Source organism: Lytechinus variegatus, chromosome 5, assembly GCF_018143015.1.
Source record: "Lytechinus variegatus isolate NC3 chromosome 5, Lvar_3.0, whole genome shotgun sequence".
NCBI classification, from domain to species: domain Eukaryota; kingdom Metazoa; phylum Echinodermata; class Echinoidea; order Temnopleuroida; family Toxopneustidae; genus Lytechinus; species Lytechinus variegatus.
In genome coordinates, this window is record NC_054744.1 from 13,619,513 (window position 1) to 13,646,216 (window position 26,704).

The 26,704-nt window shown below is 37.2% G+C and overlaps 1 protein-coding gene and 1 long non-coding RNA gene across 5 annotated transcripts in view; one reads left to right on the forward strand and one right to left on the reverse strand.

The window, feature by feature from the left end:
- Positions 1 to 1,163: 1,163 nt before the first annotated feature.
- On the reverse strand, positions 1,164 to 13,438 carry LOC121415419. 2 transcript variants are annotated; one of them, XR_005970005.1, is made up of 3 exons: positions 13,218 to 13,438; positions 2,968 to 3,181; positions 1,164 to 1,807 (listed from the first exon to the last, which is right to left on the reverse strand). It is a non-coding gene; the product is annotated as an uncharacterized LOC121415419 (long non-coding RNA). The 2 variants fall into 2 exon arrangements; XR_005970006.1 differs by lacking the exon at positions 13,218 to 13,438 and adding an exon at positions 10,979 to 11,511.
- A 1,802-nt stretch (positions 13,439 to 15,240) lies between these two features.
- Positions 15,241 to 26,704, forward strand: part of LOC121415420 (zinc finger protein 608-like) — a 31,629-nt gene continuing 20,165 nt past the window's right edge. Inside the window, exons 1-2 of one of the 3 annotated variants that reach the window (XM_041608622.1) lie at positions 15,241 to 15,338; positions 15,617 to 16,646. In XM_041608622.1, the coding sequence (XP_041464556.1) occupies positions 15,870 to 16,646 (777 nt within the window). In that variant the 5' untranslated portion in view covers positions 15,241 to 15,338; positions 15,617 to 15,869. Of the gene's footprint in view, positions 15,339 to 15,414; positions 15,502 to 15,616; positions 16,647 to 26,382; positions 26,591 to 26,704 lie in introns of those variants that run through there. The other 2 variants (XM_041608623.1, XM_041608624.1) reach the window with 2 other exon arrangements.

A 26,704-nucleotide genomic window follows, 5' to 3' on the forward strand; every position in this document is an offset into this window, starting at 1 on the left:
TTTTCTAAGTATGGTAAACTCATAGTAGAATTTAGGTGTTGCAAGAATTAAATTGTGAATGAACTGTATTGGTAGGTAAGACATGCGTAGAGGATTATTTGTCTTTATCCATTTCTATTTTCCACATTTTTCTTTTGTTTGACTTTATTTTCTAGGGGGAAGCCCCACTCCCCCATTCCTGTGGATGCCAATTGGTTGGGGGCTTGGAATAGTGCAAGTTAAAAGGGTGAACCTGAACTTTATAGATATCAAGAGAGAAAGAATTGGAAAGTTAAAATGAATAAAAAGAAAGATGGAGAGAGTGAGAAAGATGGTGGACTTTCAAGGGGCATTAAAAAATCTCATATTAAAACATCATTTTTGTTTTTGTAATTATTCTATTTACCCAGGGTCAGTCAAAATATTAGCATCCACAGGAGGGTGGGATCCTTCCCGCCTTAAAACTGAAATCTAAAGAAAAGTGTAGAAATGGATAAAAGACAAAGATCCTCTGCGCATGATTTACCAGCAAATGCAGCTCATTCAGAATTTAACTCTTAGAGCACCTAAATTGTACTATAGGCCTACAATATGTGTTTACCATGCTTAGGAAACACATATTTCCTAAGCTATTTTAAAACGAGTCCTACTGCTCGGAAGTGAACAAGTTGCTTCCTTACTCATATTCAAGAACGTTTTGACTAACCTCCTTTTTTAATTGGTTGCTTTGCTCCCTCACATACCCAACAATTTGTTGTCCTCTACATTTCTTCTGCTTGGTCACTTCGCTCCCTCTTACATATTCCTCAAATCTCTTGGCCCCTGCATTTTCCTTCTGTCATTTTGCTCTCTCGCATATATCCCCCCCACAAAATTCTGCTCTGTCGCATTCGCTCCCTCGCACATATCCCAAAATTGTTTTGCCCCACCCTGCATTTTTTTTTTGCTGACAGCCATGTCCTGCCCAACCTCTCTCTCCAATACCTTGAAATGATGGGGGGGGGGGGTAACTTTAGATATGAGAGTGACCGAACAATTGTAAATCAGTGAAATATTTGACTTTTCTTTTGATTAGTTAATATTTTCTGTGAGAGTGATTATTGCAAAGGATTATACCCCTTTCTGTACACAAAACATACCAGTATTTTGAGAAATAACAACAGAAAAAAGACCACATTCTTCCTGACTGTTCAAATCCTTAAAAAAATAAAATATGGTAATTTTTACTTTCTCAGGCATTCATCACAGGCTCCCCAATTCCTGTCTCTATTTCTCTATCACCCCCATTCTTAATTCATCTTTTTGTCTCTATCCAACAGCTCATTTATAACTGTGGCCTTGTTCTATCCTACATGTATTCTATTCTTCTGTCAGCTTGCCGTCATTCCTACTTTTCACAAACTTTTTTCTCTTCTGACATTCAAATCAGAATGAATATACTGTAAGACATCTTCAAATTCAATGAATTCATTTTTGTTACATGCCCAGTGATAAACGTTTTCATTGAGCTATTTTAAATAATCAGAATCCACACAGCGTAAATTTTTTGTTGTAAAGTTGTGCAAATCAATGTTTGTCCAAACTTAAAAGCAAGTAATGTATAAGGTAGGACTTCTGTGTGGTTTTCAGCCTCTTCTCCAAGTTTTAATACAGTCCATTATTGTTGTTGACTTCCACTTTACCCCTCTTGGACTTTCTGGTATTCAGTAGGAGTGGTCTTCGAGAAATTAAGGTGCTGAAGACTTTGGCACTGGTGTCTTTGCAGTATCTGGGAGGTTGTTTGCTGAATCGAAAAGTCTTTTGGGAAATACCTTGGTTTGGGTGAATTCTGTAGGAGACGAATTAATAAAAAAATAAGAAAAAAGAATATTGAACAAAAACAGATACAAGAATGAAAAGATAACTATTCAAAGATAATTTTTCAATCAAATATTCGATTATCCATGAAGAACAATATTCGTTTAGAAATCAAACCTTTTGCAGTGACTTGCAACAAGATAATTTTTTTAAAAATATACATGATGATATATAAACCCTATCTAGCCCGGGGGGGGGGGGGGCTTAATAAGCTCCCCTCCCCATCCACATTTTTCATGATAAGTCCACAATGAGAAATGAGGTACCATGATTACTTTTTGGTCAATTCTGCAGAGCTTTTGAGACACCCGGATATTCAGTTACGCAACATTTTATGAGTTTATGTCGGACCAAAAATTGCTCAAAAATATTATTTTGTATACACATTTAATCCAATGGAAATTCTATTTTCAGTCATAATTGACAAATTTATCATTATTCTTGCACTTATTGGTTGAAAATAATCAAATCTTTGCTTTTTATAATCAGAATAGTGCCATGAACAGATCCCATTAAAAAAACTATAAAATACATAAGGCCCCAAAACAAAGAAATACATATGGAATTATAGAAACAATAAAATACATAAGATTAGAAATGTCATTTACCATTTATTTTTGAGCAACTTTGTTAGAAATCATAGAATTTCGGGAATTCTTTAGAGATTAACCTTTAAAACAAAGAATTCTCTATTACGCATAAATTAGCATTACTAATTTATTAACAATAAATAATTTATTAACAATAAATTTTAATGAATTCTGTAACCTTTAGTTCCATGCTTGCAGATTACATTGATGTTGATGTGTGCATTGGTTTTCGTTTTGATCAGAGGCAAGATCTGAAGAGGGGGACCAAAAAAGCCCACCTCCCCCTCCCTGGGCTATGCAATCTCAAAGTAGCCCAGGATTATGAGTTAAACCAAATTTTAAAAAATATATTTATTTAGTAGTTTACTGTAAATACACAGTATAGGCCCCGGTCCATGGTTATCCTCCTGATTAGGATAATTTTCATCTCTATTTTGCTACTGAAAATTGAATAATTAAAGCAATGTTCTATCAAAACAAAGGTAGATAAAACAGAATATATATTTCTTTAGAACGCATGTATGATATAGATCCACTGTACCTTCTGAAGACGAGGCGGGAAATCAAATATGGTTGGGACAGCATCCTGTTTAAGACGTATCGTCTGCCCAGGTCAAAGCAAGCATCTTCAAAATGATCAGAACAGAGTACAGAGCTCTTGGAGGAATTCAATGAAGCTCGCTTCATATTGACCATCCTTACTGTGTTACAGTTCCGGTCTTGGTACCGGTTCAGTCCAATGGCTGAATGGGAATCTGCAGCAAATGTAAACACATGTCATAGAATCAATTACACATAATTAAGAAAGTTTGACGTGTCCAAAGGAAACAGATGCCCCCGCAGAATTGTAGTACAAAATGTTTTTTTATTGTTTTATGATGCAATTTTCTGTAAATCAATTAAACTATACACTAAATAAAATAAGATTTCAGTTCTTGATGTTTTAATAAGAGATTACCACAATTTTGTTTATGAATTTTGAACAGAAAAGTTGATATTTCCCCCCAAATTACTAAATCATGGAAATTGAATGCCTACAAAAAAAAACACTTTATAAGTAATATGACATTTCATTCCTAATACATGATTATATACGTGTTGTCCCTAGGTGTCCTGAGTCTTGTCAATCGAGGGGGGGGGGGCGAGGAGAATTTGCACAATGGAAAAATTGATATACATTGGGTTTCAAAGCTTAATTTCATTTCGGGTAAATCAATATGCTTTATTTCATTTGAATCAATTATACCAATTTTAGGGCATAAAATACAAATTCAATTCAAACCTATAAATATAGCCCTTGAACTACTTATTTTTTTAATTCAGGAATTCTGATCAAATGTATATTAAAAACAATCAGTAGGCCTATATAATGTTTTTAACCCTTATGAGACTGGGGGCTGATTTACCCCCTTGTCATATTTTGCAATAAATCCACTGCACAATTTTTTTTACCGCATCACTCACAGACTTACAGCATCACTCACTTTTTCGAGTCTCGCGCAACTTTTGAGACCAAAATTGCGACCCCCTGGTATGTGCTTTCGAAATTACACAACATTTTGGAAGTGCATGCAGACCAAAAGTTGCTGGAAAAATGTGAATTTGCGTACAAATCTATGGAAATAGTGTTTTTAGCCATAATTCATAAATGTGCCATTATATTTCCTTTTACTGATTAAAATCAATTAATTTCAACTTTTTTACGGTCAAATATGGTCCCCGACTATTTCCATTGAAACAACAATAAACACATAAGAAAATAAGTGTGATGTTGAAATATATTGAGTCTGTGAACCAAAAGTGATCATTTCAGGGGCATTATTTAGTTAATTAGAGCAAACTTTTGATTTTACGCGTAAATTAGCAATGAGATTTAGGCAAAATTTGATTATAGTTTTTTAGAATATACCATGGGTAATGCGTTTGCCAATCATCGCTGTGATCCCATGATTGACTGCCCAGATCATAAAGCCCCCCCCCCCCCAGTCTTCTTAGGAAATGAAATAGCCCAGTCTATGTAGGTTACTGGTAATGTTTTTTTTTTACTTTTTCATTTTTCTTATGTACAGATTTTCAAATTTATTACTAATAGAAATTTTCAGCAATTTCTGAAAATAATGATACAGATACAAATTTTGGCAATGACTCACATTGAGTTGTACATGAAATCAAGTTTTTAAGCAATTCGGGATCTGATAATATGCACTTGTGTATATCATAACTGCGTAACCATGCATGCATTCCAAAAATAGTCTTGAATGTTGTGTGGCCCTGCCATGTTTACGAATTTATTGTAGATAAAAGTGAGCTAATCACATAGATTTGTTTGTTAAAATGATATTCTTAATATTGATTGCTGTGCAAGATTGAACAGGGAGAAGAGGAACATGACAAAGCAATCAAGAAAGAGTAAAGGGGGGAAGAGAAAGAGGATTTATTTATAACACACAAGTAAAAAAAATGTGTTTTAAAACACACTGGTTAAAACGTGCCAACCCGGGCCCCAGTTAACGCGATCAGAAATCCATTCAATATGATTGAACTTAATATCATGCAGAAATCAATACGCATATAAATATAATCAAAAAAATAAATTTTGAACCAACTTGCATAATGAGCTGTGAACTTAGCCTGTATTTTGGTGACATCTACCTACACACCAAATTTTTTTAAATCCATTGAATGTTTTTCAAGTTATTGCGCGGAAACCAAGGGGGGGGGGGCTGACAGGGGCAACACTTAATGCCCCCTCCGGGCTTCATCTGCAGGGGCATAAAAACTCTAGGCCTACTCATCAGCAGGGGCCCGTTTCTCAACACCTGGACAAGTTAGTCCTATTTATCTACCAAACACAGAATTAGTTCCAAAATTACCCAAAAGGATTAACTAGAATCCATTAATATCATATTGATACTATTGGTGGAAAGTACATACCAGACGTAGCCTTAGTCACAAAATAGCAAATTTTCCAAAAGTTGCAAAAAATAGAGGCAAAATATGCTTAAAAAGTACTTAAACATGCAGACATGGGCATTAAATTTCTGAGGAAATGAAATTAACACTAATTCATATCATGATAAAAAAAATCACATGTAAGTGGACATTGAGATATTTATCCCAAGATATAAAATTTGAATAGTTTACGTAAGTAAACCATAAGGCTTTCTTCCTAACATGATGGTTTCTAGTGTTGCTGTTGGATGTTTGTGGTCTATATCATGGTTGTTCCACTTTATATGTTTGTCATTTTGCCTCCGACGAAGATTCTGCTAGGATCGAAAGCTTAGGCCCCTTTTGACTCTCTAATTTACTCCATTGGCTCTTTTTTTTTTTAGATAAGCAGTTTTCAGCAGCTTCTTTTTGCCTTTAACATGATGATAATCAAACAGATTTTCAGGATTCCAAACATCATCAAAAAATATATTATCATGGATTGTTAAACTCTTTAGATACCTAAACGCACAATTTTATGAATGCTATGCGTATATTAGAGGAAGAATTTATTAAAATTTTGATAAGGGTCTGAAAACGAGTCCAATTATGGATGACCTGAAGTGGTAGAATCTTTGTCAATTCAATTATTTTACTACCTTAAATTAACACTTGTTATAATTTCTGTGCATTACAATTACTATTGAATGATTTATCCCACTTGTTTGCTATATAATTCATTTTTCTTTAAATTATTACGTAATAAAATTTTCAAATTTCGAGGCTCATTTGAATGTCACAGTCTATCCACATGATATCACTACATAAAGGACAAGTCCACTCCAACAAAAACTTTATTTGAATAAAAAGAGAAAAATTCAACAACCATAACACTGAAAATTTCATCAAAATTGCATGTAAAATAAGAAAGTTATGGCATTCTAAAGTTTCGCTTCATTTCACAAAACAGTTATGCACATCTCGGTCGATATGCAAATGAGAAACTGATGACATCACTCACTATTTCTTTTGTAATCTATTATATGAAATATGAATTATTTTTATTTCTCGTCATTGTCATGTGAAATGAAGTGTCATTCCTCCCTGAACACGTGGAATTACATTATTTTAACATTTTGTGCTTCAGGCAAGGAGGTCCTAATTGTCAAATTTGTAAAAAATGAAATATTGTATAATTCAAACAATAAAAAAACAAAAGAAATAGTGAGTGACATCATCGACTCTCTCATTTGAATGTAACTGGCTCGTTAATATAACTATTTTGTTCAAAATAAGCGAAACTTTGAAATGTCATTAATTTATTATTTTACATCCGATTTTGATGAAATTTTCAGCATTGTGCTTGTCTGGTCTTTCTCCATTGATTCAAATCAACATTTTTTCTGAGGTGGACTTGACCCTTAAGAAAGAAGTAAGTTATGACAGGTTTGGAGATGTCATAACTATTTGGTCAAGTTGTCCCCGATCTTGGCAAAGAGGGATTCGTGAAACAGTTCGCTAACAGGTAGCTAACTATTTCCAATTTAGTTAAGAAGTTAGAAGACTTAACGGTGTTGAGAAACGGGCCCCAGTCTACGCAAGCAGAACCAAACAGAATCAGTTTGCCACACTCAAATTCCCAATTTGCACTCGCATCAATTATTTAGTTACGTACCTATCATTTTATGATCTAGTGCATAGAACAAATGACCATTTTTTTTAGGTCGGAATGTCAACAATTTTCAGCTCGTGCTTCGCATTCCCATTATTGAAATATGTACCATCCTCATGGTTAAACAGTCCTTAACAGGATCATGCTAGAACACTTATTAAAAATTATGTTCGTGCTTGGCATTCTCAGTAATTATCTAGAACACACACATCTTGTTCAGGATCACAAACGGTGCCTAGAATGTTAAATTTTCAGGACAAAATACATCCTAAATACATATATAAAAGTTCCAAAAAAAGTAAGAAAAAAAATTGCTTGCCTTTGCACTTTTTATATAAGGCCTACGTGATTATTTCATATTGATGTTATTTTATAAGAAACCAACTCGCATATTTAATGACCCAGTGTAGTGGTCCACCCGGATACCCCCAACCAGTAATTGGGAGGAGATACCTGCGGGTCACAGTTCTGTGTGCGCACCCTTGTAGGCGACCCAGATTGGCTGGCTCCTCCAATACGCCTTGGAATGTCTTTAACAGATATATGGCACTATATAAATGCTGTGCATCATCATCTACCAACACACCCAAATTTTAAAAAATCTGATGACTTTTGATAAGATATCGTGAGGAATCCAACTCGCATATTTAATGAGCTGTGATCTTTGACCAGCATATTCCGAATTCGAACTTAGCCTGTATTGGTATCATCTACCTACACACCCAAATTTGTTCAAATAAGTAGAATATTTCATAACTCATAAAAAAGACATTATCATGCGGAAACTAAATTGCATATTTAATGTGTTTTGACCTGCCGACTCCAAATTCAAACTTGGCCTGTACTATCAGAGGGTCGTGTGTTCGAATCCCGCCATGGACTAGCGTCCTTTGGCAAGGCGTTAATCCACTTTGCCACTCTCCACCAGGTGTTAAATGGGTACCTGGTAGGATGTGAAAGCCTATGTATAATGTAGTATGCCTAGCAATTGAGTCTTGGAACTCTTGTTGGAGTGCTCCCCAGGGAGTGGAGAAGGTGCATACATTGTACGCAGGCATACAAGGTTCTGATGACCGTGGTAATACTGAGTCTGGAAAGCGCTTAGTCTCTTAGAGACGTCGTTCCGATGCATTAAGCGCTATATAAATATGTGGAATATTATTATTATTACTATGGTGTCATCCACTCCTATGGTGTCACCCACTCCAAGCTGTGGGGAAGTTACACATTGATGCAGAGGTTCGAGCCCTGATCACGTCTTTCGGATTGTGACATTAAAGGTCGGTCCCAGACGTAAATAATCAAACCTGATTGATATACGTCTGTCAAAAACTCAAAATACACACACACACTCCTAGTACCAATGATTAATGTTAATGTTTGGACCTCATAGGCGACATTACCCAAAATATGGGTTGCCGGTTGGACAATGCTGTTCTGAATCTGATTTCAAACTCAAGACTTTGGTAAATGTACGCCTTAATACAAATTGGAGTTATGCGATATGACTTTCATTTGGTGGGAAGACATTTAATACTTTATAAAATTAGTTGAAATTAAAATGGATTATATTAATGCTCACTGTTGGTGAGCATTTCTACACGATCCCCCTATTGAGATTTATAGTAAATATTTTGGAATTATATTAGTTATGCGACCCCTCCCTCATGATGATCACAGCATTATTTGTAATGGGGATATATTTCGTTCATATTCTTGTCTCTTCTTTCTCTTTTTAGCCTTTTTTTTGCTTGTTAAAACCTTTTCATTTTTTTTTGGGGGGGGGGCTTGCCAAATTTTATGTGGGTCAAAATTACATTCATTTTTTTAGTGACAATCTTATTTTTCATTTGTCAAATTTTACGCAAGACAAAATTACCTTCGATCATTATTACAGTTAAAACCTTTTTTTTAATTTTAATTTTTTTTTTGGGGGGGGTTGCCAAATATAACATGGACAAAATGACTTTCCCTTTTCTTATTTATTTTTTTGGGGGGAGCTTGCCGAATATCACGCGAACGAAATGACTTTCATTTTTAGTGACCATCACTTTACGTGAGACAAAATGACCGGTTTTTTTTAAGTGAGAACCTTTTTTGGGAGTTGTCTAATTGTACTTGAGAAAATTCACCCCACCCCCCCTACTTTGGAAAATCTTGGATTTACCTCTAGTTTTAATCATGATTAACCCTAAATAGACTGGGCTATTTCGATGCCTAAGAAGACTGGGGAGGGGGGCTGATTCAGCGCCCCCTTATGATCTCGGACGTCGATTGCGCGATCGCGACGAAAATTGGCACACATTACCCATGGCATAATCTACCAAATTATCACATCAAATTATGCAAAAAATCTCATGTTTCATTAATTATGCTAATTTTTGCGTAAAATCATTAGTTTGCTCTAATTAATAAAATAATGCCCCTGAAATGCTAATTTTTGTTTCACCTACTCTAGATAGGCATCTGATCAAATTTATTTTTAAAAAATTTCAACATCATGTTTATTTTCTTATGTATTCTATTGTTTTCTAAATTTCTTATGTATTTCATTGTTTTTCGACTTTGTTTTTCATTGTTTTTTCAATGGAAATTGTCAGGGACTTTATTTTGACCATGAAAAAGATAAAATAAATTGATTTTAAGCAGTAAAAGGAAAAATAATAATACATTTATGAATTTTGGCTAAAAACACTATTTGTATTGGATTTGTACACAAATTCACGTTTTTGAGTAATTTTGGGTCTGCATGCACGAACGAAATGTTGCGTAATTTCGAAAGTGTGTACCCGGGGGTCACAATTTTGGTCTCAAAAGTTGTGCGAGACTTGAAAGTAAAAAGTCAGCGAGCAACGCGGTCAAAAAGATTTGCGCGGCGGATTTATCACGAAAAATGTCGAGGGGGGGGCTGATTCAGTCTTTTTAGGGTTAAGATCATGCGTATACCACGGCAGAGGCGTAAACCGCTGCAGGGGCATGCAGGCTGGCCCTTGATCCCTAGTGGATTTCACCGGAAAAAAAATCCAGATAAGAGAAAAGGAAAGAAAGAAAGAAAGAGAGAGGGGGGGAGAAAGGGAAGACTGGGAAATAAACGAAAAGGTCCCCCCCAAAAAAAAGGAGGGGAAAAGAGAGAAGAAAAAGCGAAATCATTAAAGGGGTGTAGGCCTATATTATAACTTCATTTATAATTGTTTTTCCTTCTTTTATGGGGGGGGGGTCAAAAAAATAAAAACCTTAACGAAATGTTTTTCTATAATTACATTTAGGTCTACACTCGCGATTTAATAAAAAATAGTAGCCATCTATATACAAATGATGCGTTAGAGTGGGTCAGTAGGAACTCTGTGTACAAGGTAACCACATGCACACAGTTCCACTGACCCACGAAAGAAACCCATGCATCATCTGTTTTATAGAATGGAATTTTTTTTTTAATAAACCACAAAAATTAATGATTTACTGGATGCATGATAATTTCATGCGTCCGGTAAATTTAATTTACCGGACACATGATTTTTTTTACCGGACGCATGATTTATTTACTGGACGCATGATTTATTTACCGGATCGATGCATGAAAATTCCAAAATCTAATGCAGAGCGCAGACACTTTGATAACCCTGGACAACATAAATATGGGCTTAACTGGATAATGTTGCCACAAAGATATTGTTATACCCAAAATGCCAGATACAGCTTTGCATTGACTATATCTTGAGCAGTTGAGGCAGCCTCCGACCTCCAATACATGTAGCTGTGTGTGTGTATGCGGGCCGCGCCGGGGGCCAGCGCCTGCCTGGGCCTGCAGTGGATATTTCGCTGTGCACAGCCAGCCCAGGGCAGTATAGATCTAACGTTAGATCGTACATGTATGTCTGGACTTCTCAACTAACGAGTATGTGGGCAGTTTTAATCCCAATGACAATTACGGTACCGTATTTGTACTTACAGATCATTTTGCATCCTTTGATTCATTCTGCTTTGATCGAAATTCAAATTTTGACGTAAACAAGCGACGGTAACAGTACATGCGCGATGACATCACAATGACCTTTTCGGACGATTGCTTGTTTACAGTGGATATCGTTGCGTTTTGATTATCGGGATATCGTTCATGCAGCCCAGTAAAATTTTTGCATTGCTCTCAACCAATCAGATTGCAGGGATTTTCTCATCCATTACAACTATAAAAAGTTTTAAAATTGCTAAAGATCCAGAGATATCAAAACCCACCTGCTGATTTAGCACTGGGGTACACAAGCCAGGGTTATGCCCAGTGCATGCCCCCCGAATGTTCTACGTACAACCAAGATATAAAAAAATGAAGGGAATTAAAGAAACCAAAATTAGGAAAAGTGTAAGGTAAGATATCTGTCTCAAATTTAGATTTGCACGAAAGGTTTTTTCTCGCTTGCTTCATTCGCTTGGAACATATAAAGCAACTTTATTCCCACGTGCCATATGTTTCGGCCTCTTTCTACTATTTCATTTTTTTTACTCATCATGCTCCTGCCACACAGGGGTTTGCCCTAATGCATGAACAATCATTAAAAAATATCATTTTCATACCATGTGACTGGGATTTTTTGCTCTACCCCTCCCCCCTCCTCGATCCCTGTATCGATTTGACTTGACATGGGCCTATACCTGATGTATTCTGCTTCAATATAAAATCATAACGGATAGAACGCCTTGAATACAGGCCAAACAGCCTAACGACACACACACACACACATTGCCGTGTCACGTGACAATCAGTATTAAACGAGGATGTGTACAACCCTATGGCGACAAGGCTAGTCGCAAAAGTTGAGCAAGTTCTGGACGAATAGGCTTCAATACCCCAAGAAAAGAAGTAGTATCTAGGGACTAATTAAAAATAGTTTTCTTAATGGAGTTCCATGTTAAAATCTAGTAATTTAAGTCCAACTTTTAATTCGCGTGCACTCACTTTTTTAACACAGGAATTAATAGGCACGGTGCCTAGAGTGTCATCTACCAACACACCTAAATTTAAAAAAAAAACAATCAAATATATTTCAATTTATTGCACTGAAACCAAGTGGGGGTGGGGGGAGGCAGGCAAATCAATGGACAGGTGGAACGCTTAATGCCCCCTCCGGACTTTGTCTGCGAGAGCATAATTACAGAGGAGCTGAATTTGAAGAGGGCCTGAATCAAGACTGAAACATCGCAATACGTGTAAGTGGAGTAGGCTAGGGCACTCACACTAGTACGAGGCCCGGGGGGGGGGGGGCACTCAGTATATAATGCATAGTGGGTATGTGCCGCGGAGGGGACCCCCATTTTTACACCCAAATTTCCGTTCCAAGCCAAGGCATAGCATTTTTGTCTTATTGAGAAAAAAACAAAGAAAGCTGCTCCAAGGCAAAGCATTTTGTTCTTATCTAGAAAAAAGAAGAAATTCGCTCCAAAGCTTCGCATATTTTTCGTTACGCCATTCCGGTCGCATTGATCTGCTGCAATTTTGGTGAAAAGCGGCCACAGAGCGCTGTCCGACCATCGTCTCTGAGCGAGCGCACCCGGCGGAGGCTGCGCTAGCTGCATCACGGATGCCCGTTCCATAGGGATGCATACGCACGTACTCACACGCTGGCGATCGATCCGTTCCAACTTCCAAGGACCCCATTTCACAAAATTTTAGTTCCAAACCCCGTTCCGAGGACCCTCCTTTTTACAATACTCCCGCTCCAAGCCCAAGGCCCCCGTTTTTGTCTCTCCTGCGGCACACCCCCACCACTTTTTTGTTCAAGTGCCCCGGCCCCGGGGTACGAGGTTAGTGAGGCTGGGTAAACTTGCGCCAAGTTGCGGCCAAGCCCGCCCAACATGCCCAAACTGTTGAATAAATTTGTTATTTCAAATTAAAAAAAATATATTTGTCATCTGATTTCAATGAAATTTTCAGCATTTTGCTCTGTATGAATTTTACATTATTTGCTAAGTTCTAGGCCAAAATATCTTCAGCCTGTATAATTCCTCACCATTTTAGGTGTGCAGAAAAGACCAATCCCCCCCCCCCCCTTTGTCTGACTACAGTACACAAACTTGAATACATGGGACTATAATTTTTACAGTACACAGCTTCTTGCAAATGAAAGTAGCAGGTATGGCAACCACTACGATTTCCCATTTTGTTTTCAACGTAATTCAAACATAGCTGAACTTACGAATGCAATGTCCGTCCACATTCTACTAATTAGAGAAGTTGTTTGCAGCTCTTGTTGGCATGAATAACCATGATAACGTGAAATCTAAGCTAAACAGGAAAGGTTCACCAACATGCCGACCTGTGAGTGTGACCGTCCCGCGGCCGGATATCGATCGATCGAAGATCGGCTTGAGCAAGGTGCAGCCAATCAGCGACGATCTCATATACCCTGCCAGAAAGAGGAGACAGAATTATTTTACATGGACGGAATTTTTTGTGATGTGACACAAAATCATTTCGTCGACAGAATTTTTTGTGATGTGACACAAAATCATTTCATCGACGGAATAGATATTCGCATCGCAACGAAATGAATTTTGAGGACGCAATTTTATTCCGTCTCGACGAAATTGATTATAAGTGTGACACAAAATAAATTTCGTATACGAAATCACACTGCATCATGACGAAATGAATTTCGTTGGAGTGAAACACAAATTTTCCTACAGAATTTTCCTTTGAACACTTGGGGTGCCATTTCGTTAGATCAAAATTCATTTCGTGTGTACGAAATAAATTTTGTGGACGAAATTACATTTTGTCTCGACGAAAATTTATTTTGTGTGACAAGAATAATTTCGTATACGAAATAAAATTGCATCATGACGAAATCATTTTCATATGAACAAAAAAACTTTTGTGTACGGAATGGCGTGAATTGGACGGAGTATGGCACGCCAAAAAAAGTTTGTGGACGCAATTACATTTCGTCTAGACGAAATTTTTTTCGTTGAGACAAAATTAATTTTGTGTGACACAAAATAAATTTCGTGTACGAAATAAAACAGCGTCATGACGAAAAGATTTTCGTCTGAATAAAAACACATTTTGTGTACGGAATTGCTTGAATTGCACAGAATATACTGGCGGACACTTGGCGCCCCATAGTTCTGAGGGTTCCCATGAAACCAGTGTGCAGGGGGAAGCCTTGGCAACCTTTCAGGGGGATAGAGGTGCTGTGATATACCTCTCACTCACCCGTTTCCTTTCCTATAGCAGGTGCTCCGTCTGAACCTAATTCCCCTCTTTCCTTACCTTTTATTCTCTCACTTGGAATTTGTCTGTCTTCACATCTAATCCTCTTCTCATCACCTTACCTATGCCCTACATGAATTGAATGGGGCCAGCCAAAGAGGCCTAAAGAACTCACTTGTAACCTCTTTCTCGGCTTTTATCCTATTGTCATTCATGACAGCTGTATAGAACGCGACAGAGACCTAATTTGATAGCCATTTTGTCATTTTATGAAGCGCTCTAGGAGTTGCTTAATTATGAGAAATAAAAGCCACCAACTGACTATTAATAATTGCTTCTTAATTGAATTAAAAAGAACGTATATGAATTTTAATCAGTTTATTCAGTTTTGAATGGAGGCCAAGAACAAAGCACTCTTCTCTTTTCTGTATTGCCTAGACAAGTGTCATTGAGATCAATATAGCATTATTTGGATTCAAGCTTCCTATATTTTGTTTCAATATTTGCTTGAATGCCATTGATATTGTTGCACCCATAAACTTGAGAATAATAACAGATGCCAATTTGCCCAAGCATGAGAGCAAATAGTCTCCCTTTTCAATGCTACTATTCAGAACTGTTGTGTTGGCTTGTGAGAAAATGGTGTGTGTTTTACCACCAAGGGATTAGCTTTTAAACTGGCTTTCAAAAGAAAATTGTGAAAGGAAGCTGCTTTGATTAAATCATCATTTTTACAGCATTCATATTTTTCGTCCATTTGCCCATGTATTTTTGATAGGAATGATAATGGGAGCATTCCAAACAGCATGTTGTAATTGTTGAAAGGAGTCAAAACTGTTTGGCAATAGATGAACTGGAAAGATTTTTAACAGTCTGCAGATCGTCTGACAATGAACACAGGGCCTCATTGGGAAGGTCAGTCAAGGTGACTGTATAAACTGGCAAAATGCTTCTAGTTGCAATGAACTAGACTGTGAACAACTTCTGCGCTTTACAGGAAGGATTTATTGGGTTTGGAAGATAAGACTAGGAGGTTGTATGACAAGGCAGTAATCGGATTACCTGGATTGTTTGCAAAGAATGATGAGCATTGCCCTTTAAAGAGGTGATTAAGGAAGATAATAGCATTATTTTTGTTCATGGGGGATTGAGAGTGGGTGAGGAGGTCTTGTGTGGAGGCTACCTCCTACCTGTGTGAGAAAGCAAATAGTGAACCACTCACACAACAGGAAATTTCACCTGTCAACTAATGCCTGCTCATGTGTACTGTGAGTGTGTGTGTTTGAAGGGAATATTTCCACCTCTTTTGATCGAAGAGGGTGCTGAGATGATGGTGGTAAAGCTGGTATTTCAACATTCTTTGTTCATTTCTGTGTTTTGCAGGTGCAGTGACTTGTTTGGATTTATACTCTCTGGATCACTCTACAAGTTCTTGGAGCCTATGGTGTTGGATATGTGCAAGTGATACAGCAATCTGATATCTAGTGATTTTGTGGCTTCTTGATTGCTGTCTGTGCTCCCGCAGCCCAGATGTGATTGTTACCAGCCTTACCGAAGAAGGTGTCACAGTGCGGCTCTTTGTCGCACTCCACCCGATAGCTTACTCCAAAAGGCATCTTGGCCCGAGTGTCACAAGATGGACAGTAGCCACACTCGGGACGATACCAATGCACCAAGTTACGACAGCAGCGACGAGTGGGAGATAGGATTGGGTAATCTCATCATCGACCTTGATGCTGATCTAGAGAAAGATGGTCACCATGAAGGTGCTCCTGCGCATCTGGATGCCAGCCCCATGAAGGTCGGCAAGATGAAGATCAAACGCAAAGTTAGCAGTAGTGTCACCAAAGGTGAAGGGGTTTCTCCTATCACCGTTCGTAAGGACTCGAATGCAAGCACAGGATCCTCGCCCGCCATGGACGATGTATCTGGTGCTTACGCCTCTCCGGATCGGTCGGGGAGGACTGAAGACCTGATTGGAAAGCCAATGAAGATTGTCGCAGCACCCTGCACCCAGAGTGGAAGTAGCAATAGCAGTGGTGCTAAGCGAGAGATGAATCCCGGGTTAAAACTTGATAAGCTCGTCCCGAACCTTGCAATTAAACCCATGGCAACCATGAGCAACACGTTGCAGCTAAAGACTCCCAGTACGAACCTCCTCAACCCCTCTCCTGCTACCACGTCTACACCCCCTCAGAACCCTCCTCCAACCAGACCTAGCACCCTGCACCTACCTGGAGAAGGGAACAGTCAACAGAAGAGCCCTGGTGAGGAGGGGGAAGGAGAGGAGGCTAACAGTAAAAAGACCAAAATGGAGAAAGACTGTAAGGTGGATGGTGCGGTCGGGAAGAGGAGTGGAGAGGCCAGCTGTAGTGGAAGGAAACATGGCGGAAAGAAGGCTAAGGTTGATAAGGTAATAAACTTATTCTCATTTTAAATTCATCGATTTTTGCATCCTCTACATCTGTGTGCTAATTTATTTGTGAGTCTTAATTTTTGTGCCTTTTCTTTTTCTCTACCATTACTGTTCCTCTTTGTTTTATCTCTTCATATTTTTTTAGTGTCATCACTGCATTTACATTTTTTTGTTAAATTACTACTTTTTGTAAATCACAAAAAATAGAAAACATCTTTTAGTCAAATTCACACATGATATCAAGCCATGGTGAAGAAGTTGCTTGTATTTATTTGTTATGAATCTGCCAGCATTACTTGCAAAATAGGCCTGGGATGTTATCCACTGAAGCAGTCATTCAGGTTTAGATTCTCTGGAAGTCACACGCACTCGAGTGCCATCCCACGTTTCTCGTTTGGAGTGGCTGATTAGGTTCAACCTCACAACATCCCACGTTCAATCCCAAGAATGTGATAATAGACCTCATAATCACTTGTGATGGGCCTTCAGCTTATCGCCGCTTTGCACCCATTTCATTCAGAGTTGCTGTCTCCCATGCTGCATGATTCGCCGCCGCAGTAGATGAATGATAATCATTTCTAATATCCTTCCTCCTTTTACTGATGGGTCAATTTGCCATGTTTTGGGAATCGGGGGAAGGGGAGACCTCGGAGAAATTACAATTCTTCCCTGGTATTGATTCACTATTGAAACAAATTAGCTTTTAATTGTTATTCTCATGAATGAGGCCTACGTAACATTGCAGATCATAGATAGAATTGGAAAATTTTACATAGGTAAAGAGATACACAAGGTGAATTTTTTTTTTAAGTAATCGGTAATGATGATGATTGTGTCATGTACCACCATCGATATAGTTACTTTGTAAACCAAATCTTCACACCTTTTGGAATTGGGAAAGCATTCAAGAAGAATTAGTATTTCAAAACAAATAGGGCCTACATTCTGTAAAATACCTTGCAGGTTAAAGGTATTATTTAACTTTGTGAGCAGCTGATTTAAAAAAATTCTCAAACCAATATGAAACAAGTGTACAAGTGCATGTATTTGAACTAATAAACCCTGAAAACAACCATTATTGAGAATGAAAAGCTAAAGCTACAAGGCAAACCCTGATTTTGTAAATAGGCGTCTTATAGACACCTAAATAGTACACATAAGTGTATAGGATGAAATTAAGAAGGTGTTTCCGGTCACTTTATATTTCAATTCTTGAAGCACTAAATAATTCTTTTCGAACGCAATTTTTTTCTGTGCTTCATTTTTGTAACATATCACAGACACAGGTGACAAGTGTGACCTTCTAGCTCAGATTTTTGAAAAGTCAAACCAATGTTAACCAATCACTTTAAACGGGGAATGTATGGCTGTTTTCTGATCAAATATTACTTGGCTTCAGCCTGCTTGCTGAGGGATCAAGGGGGATAGGTGGTGTGTCACCCTGTATAAGCTTACCCTAAATTTAGGGGTCATTCAAAGGGGGAGTGTGCTACTCATTTCCTTAATGGTGCAGTGCCAGTCTGTATGGCTGGCCAGTCGAGCACCAATAGTCACATCATGTTTCCCCTGCCATAAGTTTGTAAAATTACCTGGTACTGTAAATTCAGGAAATATATTTAAATACATTAGAATAGAAAATTATATTAATTAAATCCAGCTTTTAAATAATTGTTTTGACAGGCCTTCTCTTATTTTTCTGATAAGGAAATATTTTAATAGTTGCCTACTTCAAATTTTAACATTGGAATGTCGTAGATTGATATGTTTTTATTACAAGAAAATCCCCCATTAGCTTTTTCTACAGGTTAATGCATTCTATTTTGTTATTGTTATTTTGCTATTAAAGAAGGTTGGAGGGCAGATTAGATCAAGTATTATTTATTGAGAATTCTTGGAGTTACGTAACAATAGGAATTAATCAGGCTGGTGACCTAAAGGAGGCCACAGTGATCGACTGATTGAATAAAGTGGTCATTAAATAGGCAATAGAGTTGTTTTATGTCAGCTTGTATGCATTCACACTCCTTTTTAAATATTGTCAATTCCCTGGGTTGAAATCATTTAATTTGCTTTAAAAATATTTAGCCTGAGCATTCAGACCATTAGAATTATTATATACCTGGAATTTATACATGTAGTTTACATTCTGTTTTGTTTGGTGTTATAGGAGCTTTCTCACTTTGCATAATTTCCTTATACAGTTTTCAATGTACTGCAGATTAGCTTTCTGTAGATTTTCTTCTAGTGTGCACACACCAAATCCTGATGGAGGGCAAATTCTTGTGTACTTACATGGATGGGTACACACGGCTTAATACTGAAATGCTTTGTTATGTACCTTCTTTTGTATTCAGATGTTCTGCAAAACTTTTCATTTTATAGGCTTGAATTACCTGTGGAGGGATTAGAAAGATTGATATCTGTGAAATTTTAATGACATGAAACATTTTAATTGTTAGATTGAAGAAGTTACTCTGGGGGATAATACTTTGTGTGAAAGGTGTTTATGGGGAGGTTTGAAAGTTGAATGGGTTGTTTATCAGACAGGGGGAAGCCAGCTTACTTCCAATTGTTGATATATTTGAGTGACTTATTTCAGTGGAATAAAATGAAAATATGTCTTAGCCAATTTCAGCCAGTAAGATAAACAATTCTGGCTCTAAAGCTATCTATAGGTTGTTTCAGACCGCCTCGAAGTTCATCAGTTCCAGGTATTTTCTGATCGGGAAATCTACCCCGATCATGAAATACCAGGTAATTTTGGAAATGTGAAAGTAAATTACTTGTAATCTCCCCCAAAGAAAATACCTGCTAAATAGTAGGTACTTGTCAAAATTATGAGAACGTTCACAGGGATTTTTTTCTAGGTCGCAGCTATTTTGGCAATGTGGAAGCAAATTACGATGGCTAAATAGAAATGCTTGAGCAGTTTGCACACAAATTTGACTTTGCAAATCCGCACAGAAATGATTATGAAGCATGCAAGATATGGAAAACAAATTCTACCATGTCTTGGCTCCATCATCCATGAGATTTCTGCATTTGTTTTATGTATCAGGCCCTCTTCATTGCCATCCATTCCTATGAATACAATTGAGTTCATTTCTGTCTTTCATCATCATGCCAGCATGAATTGCAGTTCTTCATGAGCCAGCTGTTCCGTACCTATCTTGGGACCTTTACCATCGATCTTCCAACTGGACAAGCGCGCAAACTACGAGTAGTCTTTGGATTATGACATTTTGTTGGGAGGGCAAATCTCTCTGGACTTGGTTGACTGCTGATTCAATGGGTGATTGAAAATCAACCATTTCTCCGACCTACTATTACATTTTATCAACCCTTTACATCTGTCTGTCGAGGAGACTACTGCTTTTCTAACCCTGTTCACATTTATCCTCCTGATCTGGACCCCACTGGACCAATTCGATAGTGGAAACAGATTCAGGAAGGTGACAAATGTGAAAGGTCCTTTCTTTCCCCAATCCTTTATTTACTGTGAGAAAACTGGGAAAGAAGGGGGTAGGGGGCAGCCACAGAGTGGGTTGTCAGGTCAAATTTCCTGACTGGTTTACCACACTCCTGCAGTACTTCCTACCTGTGCCTGTTGCCTGGCTGTTTTTCATTCATAGTTCATCACACTTCAAACCCCCTGGTCAGACAGAAAAACCCTTGGGTTTTTTTTCAATGATTTTTATATGTAAGTACCATAAAAAAATCTGAAATATTCTTGATTGATGAAGACCTGCTGAAAAATACGGACTTGGCCCTATGATGTTAGAAGAAATTTGACATGCTTGTGTAGGTCAGAATTCATTTGCATGTTCAACTTGCATCACTTTGCTCTTCCACAGTTTCAACATAATTATGATTTACTTATTCTTTGAAAATTTTCCATATAATTCAATATTCCTATCCATATATTTTATGCTATTTACTTTCCAAGAAATATAATATGATCAAACTCACTCCAGATTTTAATGCCTAAATGGTCAAATCACTCTTTTCCCATATTTAGTTAATAAGTTGTGATTAAATATTGTATGATTTTATTCAAGGTTCTGAAATGACGAAAATCAATGCCTTATTTGAAACTTAATTGACCGATGTCTTGAAGGTTTTTAGTCAATGGAATCTTTATCTCTGAATCAAGCTCTTATAGGAGACACATTTCCAGGATATGTAGTGTAATACCCCTTTCATAAACCCATCCTCCAATTAGCCGCCTAAGAGTAATGCGGATAATTCAATAAAAATTGCGTTCACAAACTCCGAAAATAATCCGCACTATTTTTACGAGCGCCCGTCCTGAAAAAGGCGGATAATCGTCATGACAACTGCACACGCCCCCTCCGATGCGGTTGTGTTGGAAAAAGGGTGACCTTGTGACTGCACCATGGCAATTATCCGCATTATTCGGAAATGCGTTCACAAAGTCAAAATCTGGTCCCGAGGCTGCTATTATGCGGATAATAGCAGCATCAAAATAATGCGGATAACTCTGGTCCTCCTCTGATTTTACGACCAAATTATGCTGCTATTAGGCGAATAAATTGGGTTTATGAAAGGGGTATAAGTCTCCTGATAATCACCTTTAGCTAGTATGACTAATGTGATTCAAACTGGCCATTATTATAGTACTGTGAAGTGTGGTTGATGAGTTTCCTTGGAAGGGAGTTAATACCAAATCCCCTCGTGCATAAAAACTAAACTAAGTTTACAAAGGAATATCTGATCCTTAAAATGCTCTTTAACATTAACAATGTTCATTCTTCTTCCATTTCATTATCACAGTCTCTCAATTAGGCCTACGCTTTGTTATCATATTTATAACTACCAGGAAAATGATCTTGAGCACTCAATATTATTACAAGGAAGTCTCTTGTAATAATGCAGTGACAGGGTTACTATTTTTGTTGTGTTCACACTCGATAAGATCCTGGAGAGTGGGAGGACTTGACGTCTACAAAACATTTCTGAAAGAATATTTGTTTAGACGTCTACAAAACATTTCTGAAAGAATATTTATTTAGATTGAAAGAGAACTTTAAAGCTAAATTACAGTAGTTGCAGTAAAACACTGATTTTGTGAGAAAGTCTGTAAAACCAAGGTGAAGTAATACTATATAATCGTCGATCTAGATCTGGTACAGTTACATAAACTGCACTTTGTGAAATCATAAAATCTAAGCTGAAAAACAATCACACTGAAGATCGCCAACACAGATAGGCACACGTGGGACAGTGTATATTGCTGGAACAAAGACCCGACGGAAGTGCCCGAATCCGCGCTTATATTGCTTATTTCTCAGCAATTACACAATTTCTTCCAGAATCCTTCGGCAAATATTTTTTATTCATATAAACAGACACTTGGGTGGTCATTATATTGGATTCTGAAATACTTAATTTTGAGATCGTTACCACAACTGGCATTTGTCTTTAAAGATCATTATACCTGTGATTGAGTAGGAGTAAAGACGAGTATAGTACTGATGTTATGAAGATCTTACTGTGCTGTCATCACTTTATTCCCTCATGCCTACATTTGGTTTGGTTTTGCCACGTTAGGTTGTTTCAGACCGCTTCTGATTTCGTCAGTTCCAGGTATTTTCTGATCGGGAAATTTACCCCGATCTGAAAATACCAGGTAATTTTGGAAATGTGAAAGCAAATCATGCGTAATCTCCCCGAAAGAAAATACCCTCTAAACAGGAGGTACTTGTCAAAATTACGAGAACTTTCGCAGGGATTTTTCCAAGGTCGCAGGTATTTTGGTAATGTGAAAGCAAATTACATGAACTTTTAGCACAGTGTGTAGTAGAGCACGGGCGCTGTGGGTGGCTGCTGAGCTGGCGAATTTGAATCTCGCGCCTTGCTTGTATACTGCGCATGCTCGGAACTTATCCCGAAGGGTATGTCTATGTATTTAACAGGTATTTACTTGCCTGAAAAAAAGCTCTTGTAATTTAACAGGGATTTTTGTGATTAAGTTGGTTTTATTGATGCATATACTGCAGCAGTAGCACAGCATCTCACCTGAGATCAAAAATTATCTGAGATGCATCCACACTATAGCCAATTTTCAAGAAAAGATTATTTAAGAAAAAGTCTATTCATTGATAAAGGAATAAAGTTTTTTTAAACAACAAAAATGTGGCTTCTAAAAACACATGAAAATCAAAATGATGAAAACAAAGACCTGGGTAAATAACTGAAAAAAAAATATTGTTGTTAATGATAGTGAGTTAAGGAAAACAAATATATGGCTAAAAAATTCTTCAAAATATCCAGCTCTTTGGGAAACCATGGGAAGAATAACCTCTCATTTTTTAAATATCAGACATATACCCTTTTCATAAACCTATCCTCCAATTAGCCGCCTAAGAGTAATGCGGATAATTCAATAAAAATTGCGTTCATAAACTCCGAAAATAAGCCGCATTATTTTTACGAGCGCCCGTCCTGAAAAAGGCGGATAATCGCCATGACAACTGGACACGCCCCCTCCGATGCGGTTGTGTTGGAAAAGGGTGACCTTGTGACCGCACCATGGCAATTATCCGCATTATTTGGAAATGCGTTCATAAACTCTAAATCTTGTCCCGATGCTGCTATTATGCGGATAATAGCAGCATCAGAGTAATGCGGATAACTCTTGTCCTCCTCCAATTTTACGACCAAATTATGCTGCTATTAGCCGCCTAATTATTTAATGGGGTTTATGAAAGGAGTTATAGTAATTATATAGTTATGGTATCCATTGCTGTTAAACGATTATGTGTTTTTCCTTTTGATGATACCATAATGTCCTTATTTTCATACAAATTTCAGTTTAAAAATATTGGCATAAACATTCATTGTGGCTTGTCATTGTGCAATTATTTTTTTCAACTGAGTAACACATATGTTTATTGAAATAATAAAGTTCACTGTCTAAATACCATCTTCTGTGAAATGAAGTTCAATGTAGAGTTGAAGCAGTGTGAACACACCTAGTCTTAATTTCAGTCTCTGTCAACATCTACTAGATAGTGATGCACTGATTGAACCAGGGGGGAATAATTAAGAGAGTCTGTTTTTCTCCCTCGATCATGTTTTCAAAATCAGTTTCGCGTCTCTCACTCGCGACTTCCAGCTGCCCCATGTGGAATTACGGGAAAAGCTAGTAATAAACACTTCCTATGTAAATGAGTGATTTTCCAGAGCTTTAGATTGTCTATACATGCTTTTGAATTGTGACTGTTGAAATTGGAAGAGACTGTTTAAAAGATAGAGAAAGCCAAAAGACACATTGTAAATTGAGAAACTCAATTCTTATCATGGATCTATGCACTAAGAAGTCTCAAATTTGAATATGAAATCAAAAATGATTTTTCGTCCTGAATAAAGATTTCTTATTTTCAGCAAAGTTAAATATATCTCCATTTATTCTGGATTTATCAGGCAAATCTTTAGCATGGGAGACCATTGCCTCTTATATGAATTGGAAAAACAAATCAATTATTCATTCAATGAATAAAGACTTGACAGAAAGAATATTAGTGAGGATTTAAAAAAATTGATGAATAAGTAATATGACAACGACAAGAATATCATATTCTGTTGTAGGGCAATAAGACACGCAGGGAAGGAATTCAGTGTAACAAATAGTCATACTTTTTTCATGTTCCCAGTGTGTTGATTTAGCATGAGAAAAAAGTTCTTTGCACTGTTATTGAATTATTGATGGTAATTGTCTATCAAAAGCAATTTCATATTCCTCTTTCGTTTTAGTTCATCATAGAAATTGTATCTTTGTTTTTTTTTCTTGCACTGTAAAACTATCAATTTCATATATTATACTACATTCTATATTTTACAATTTATTAGTCACAAAAACATACCAGCATAAAGAAAGCATTTTTATTATGGTATAAAATTTAATATCCCTATGTGGCAAAGGAAAGTGAAGTAACACAGAATCCGGTTGCTATCGAGCATTTCACAATCAAGGATAAATGCATTTCCCTTTTTTTTTACATTATCTATTCATGCTTTTAGAAAATTTGGGTTATTCTCACAGAGCATGACTCATGTACAGTAGCTGTCAAAGGGGGATTTATTCATGAAAACAAATTATTCAAGCCCTTCGTAATAATTAAACGTAAGAGCATTTTTGTGTATTGGAGTAGAATGGCATTCGGTGTTGCATTATTAGTCAAAGAAAATAAATTGTGCTCATCACCATTATGGATGTATATTTGATGGGGAGAATATAATTTTGCCTACATGAATATGTGCCTGTGGGATTGAGACAAGATTGCATGCCTGCTCCATATTTCCCACGGTGAGAATCTATCACGGCCGAGTGTTGTACCGAAGAAGCTAAATCAGCGGGGGATTTGCTTTTAACATTTGCACTGCAGGCAAGCAGGGGAAGTATCAAATTAGCCTGCTTATTTTACAGATCATGATGCAAACAAATTTCATCTCGCTGTGTTGCAACGAGAGACAATGTCGTTTATCAAAACGCTGTGGCAGAGATCATGTTGGGAGCTCTTTCAGGTGGTGTTCAGGTGACAAAAAGAAGCATCGTGCAGAACAGCCCTGAATCAATAAAAAAACAATCACACGTTATTGCAACAGATATCTCGGTCAAATTGTATTCTTATTAAGAAATATGTCACACTGCTTCACAAAGCTTGAAGCACTATCAGCCATACTCTAAGAATACCCCCCCCCAAAAAAAAAATGGCTTATTGATTTGTGCTATCAATTGCGATTATGTTTTGGGGCAAAGGAATTAGTGTGAACATACCCTACAGAATAACTGTCTCCCCTTGATGTTGCATGGCAGCTGAATAGCTCTACATTTTCAAGTGTCACAGTGTGTGATTAATGCCTCTTAATTCTAACCAGCTAGCTGGTGCTGGATCATAACTATATTTGACCTTAGCTTTGATTGGCAGGGACTTTTCTTTAACAGGGAGATTTCCTACAATTTTCCTTACCACTCCCTGTGGATATGTCCATCCATACTCAGACTCTAAAAACAAAAATGATTTCATTTGAGAGTGCATGGAACAATTTCCATCTAATGAACATGTGTATGGAATTCAAATTATGAACCAACTTGTTCAGTGGTTAGAGAGGGAAAAATGAAGTGCCTAAATTAAAAAGGAACCTACATAAAAGATTATAGGCACAATAAATAATAGTTTCATACCTTATAGGAAATTACCCTTTCTTCAATATTCTTTAAGAATGTGAAAGTGCCCCAAGAGACAAATAAACCAAACACTGGCAAATGAATCCGATTTCCGACTGATATAAAACTTAATGGAATGTTATATTCCGGATTTCATTCAACAATGAATATTGATCAGTAACAATGAAAAATTACTCATGTAATCATAACCAAACCGAAAGAATGAGGAATAACAATAAGGCTTTTTCCTGCTCAATTTTGGATTTCCCTTCTCGACTGATAGAACCATTTAAGGATATATACAAAATTTAGAATATATTTTAGTGCATAACCTGGAGGCTATTGTTTCGGAGTAAAGATATAATTACGTTAGCACATGGCGGGGCTTTGTACAGGGGAAGCTTTCGGAATAGGGAAGGAAATGTTTTCTGCTGGTTGGTTTTTCCAAAACTGTTTCAGCGTGGATTTGACACCGACTTGTCTTATCTTGTACATCTATCCTGCAACCTCTTTGTCTGTCATATTTTTCTTGAGGAAGTTACTCAAATTTGCCCGTGAACTCTTGTTTCTTTAGTGCGACGCCTCATGACACGTCATGTAGGGCTCATTAGAGCTTTAACTCCCATGCAGCATTCTTTGAGCAGTTAGGATTCTACTTGACAATCTCCTGAGAATAGCTTAGCATACTGGGTATTTTTTACCCATGAAGTTAAGGAATATTCATGCTAAAATGTCAGATGACTTGGCAGAGGTAAGAATACTTTGTTGTTAATTGATATTATCAATATTCTGTCAATCAATTCTAATGTGAGGTCTTTAAAACGTTCAAAAGCACTCCTGACAGAGTTGTCATTAATAGGCCTAA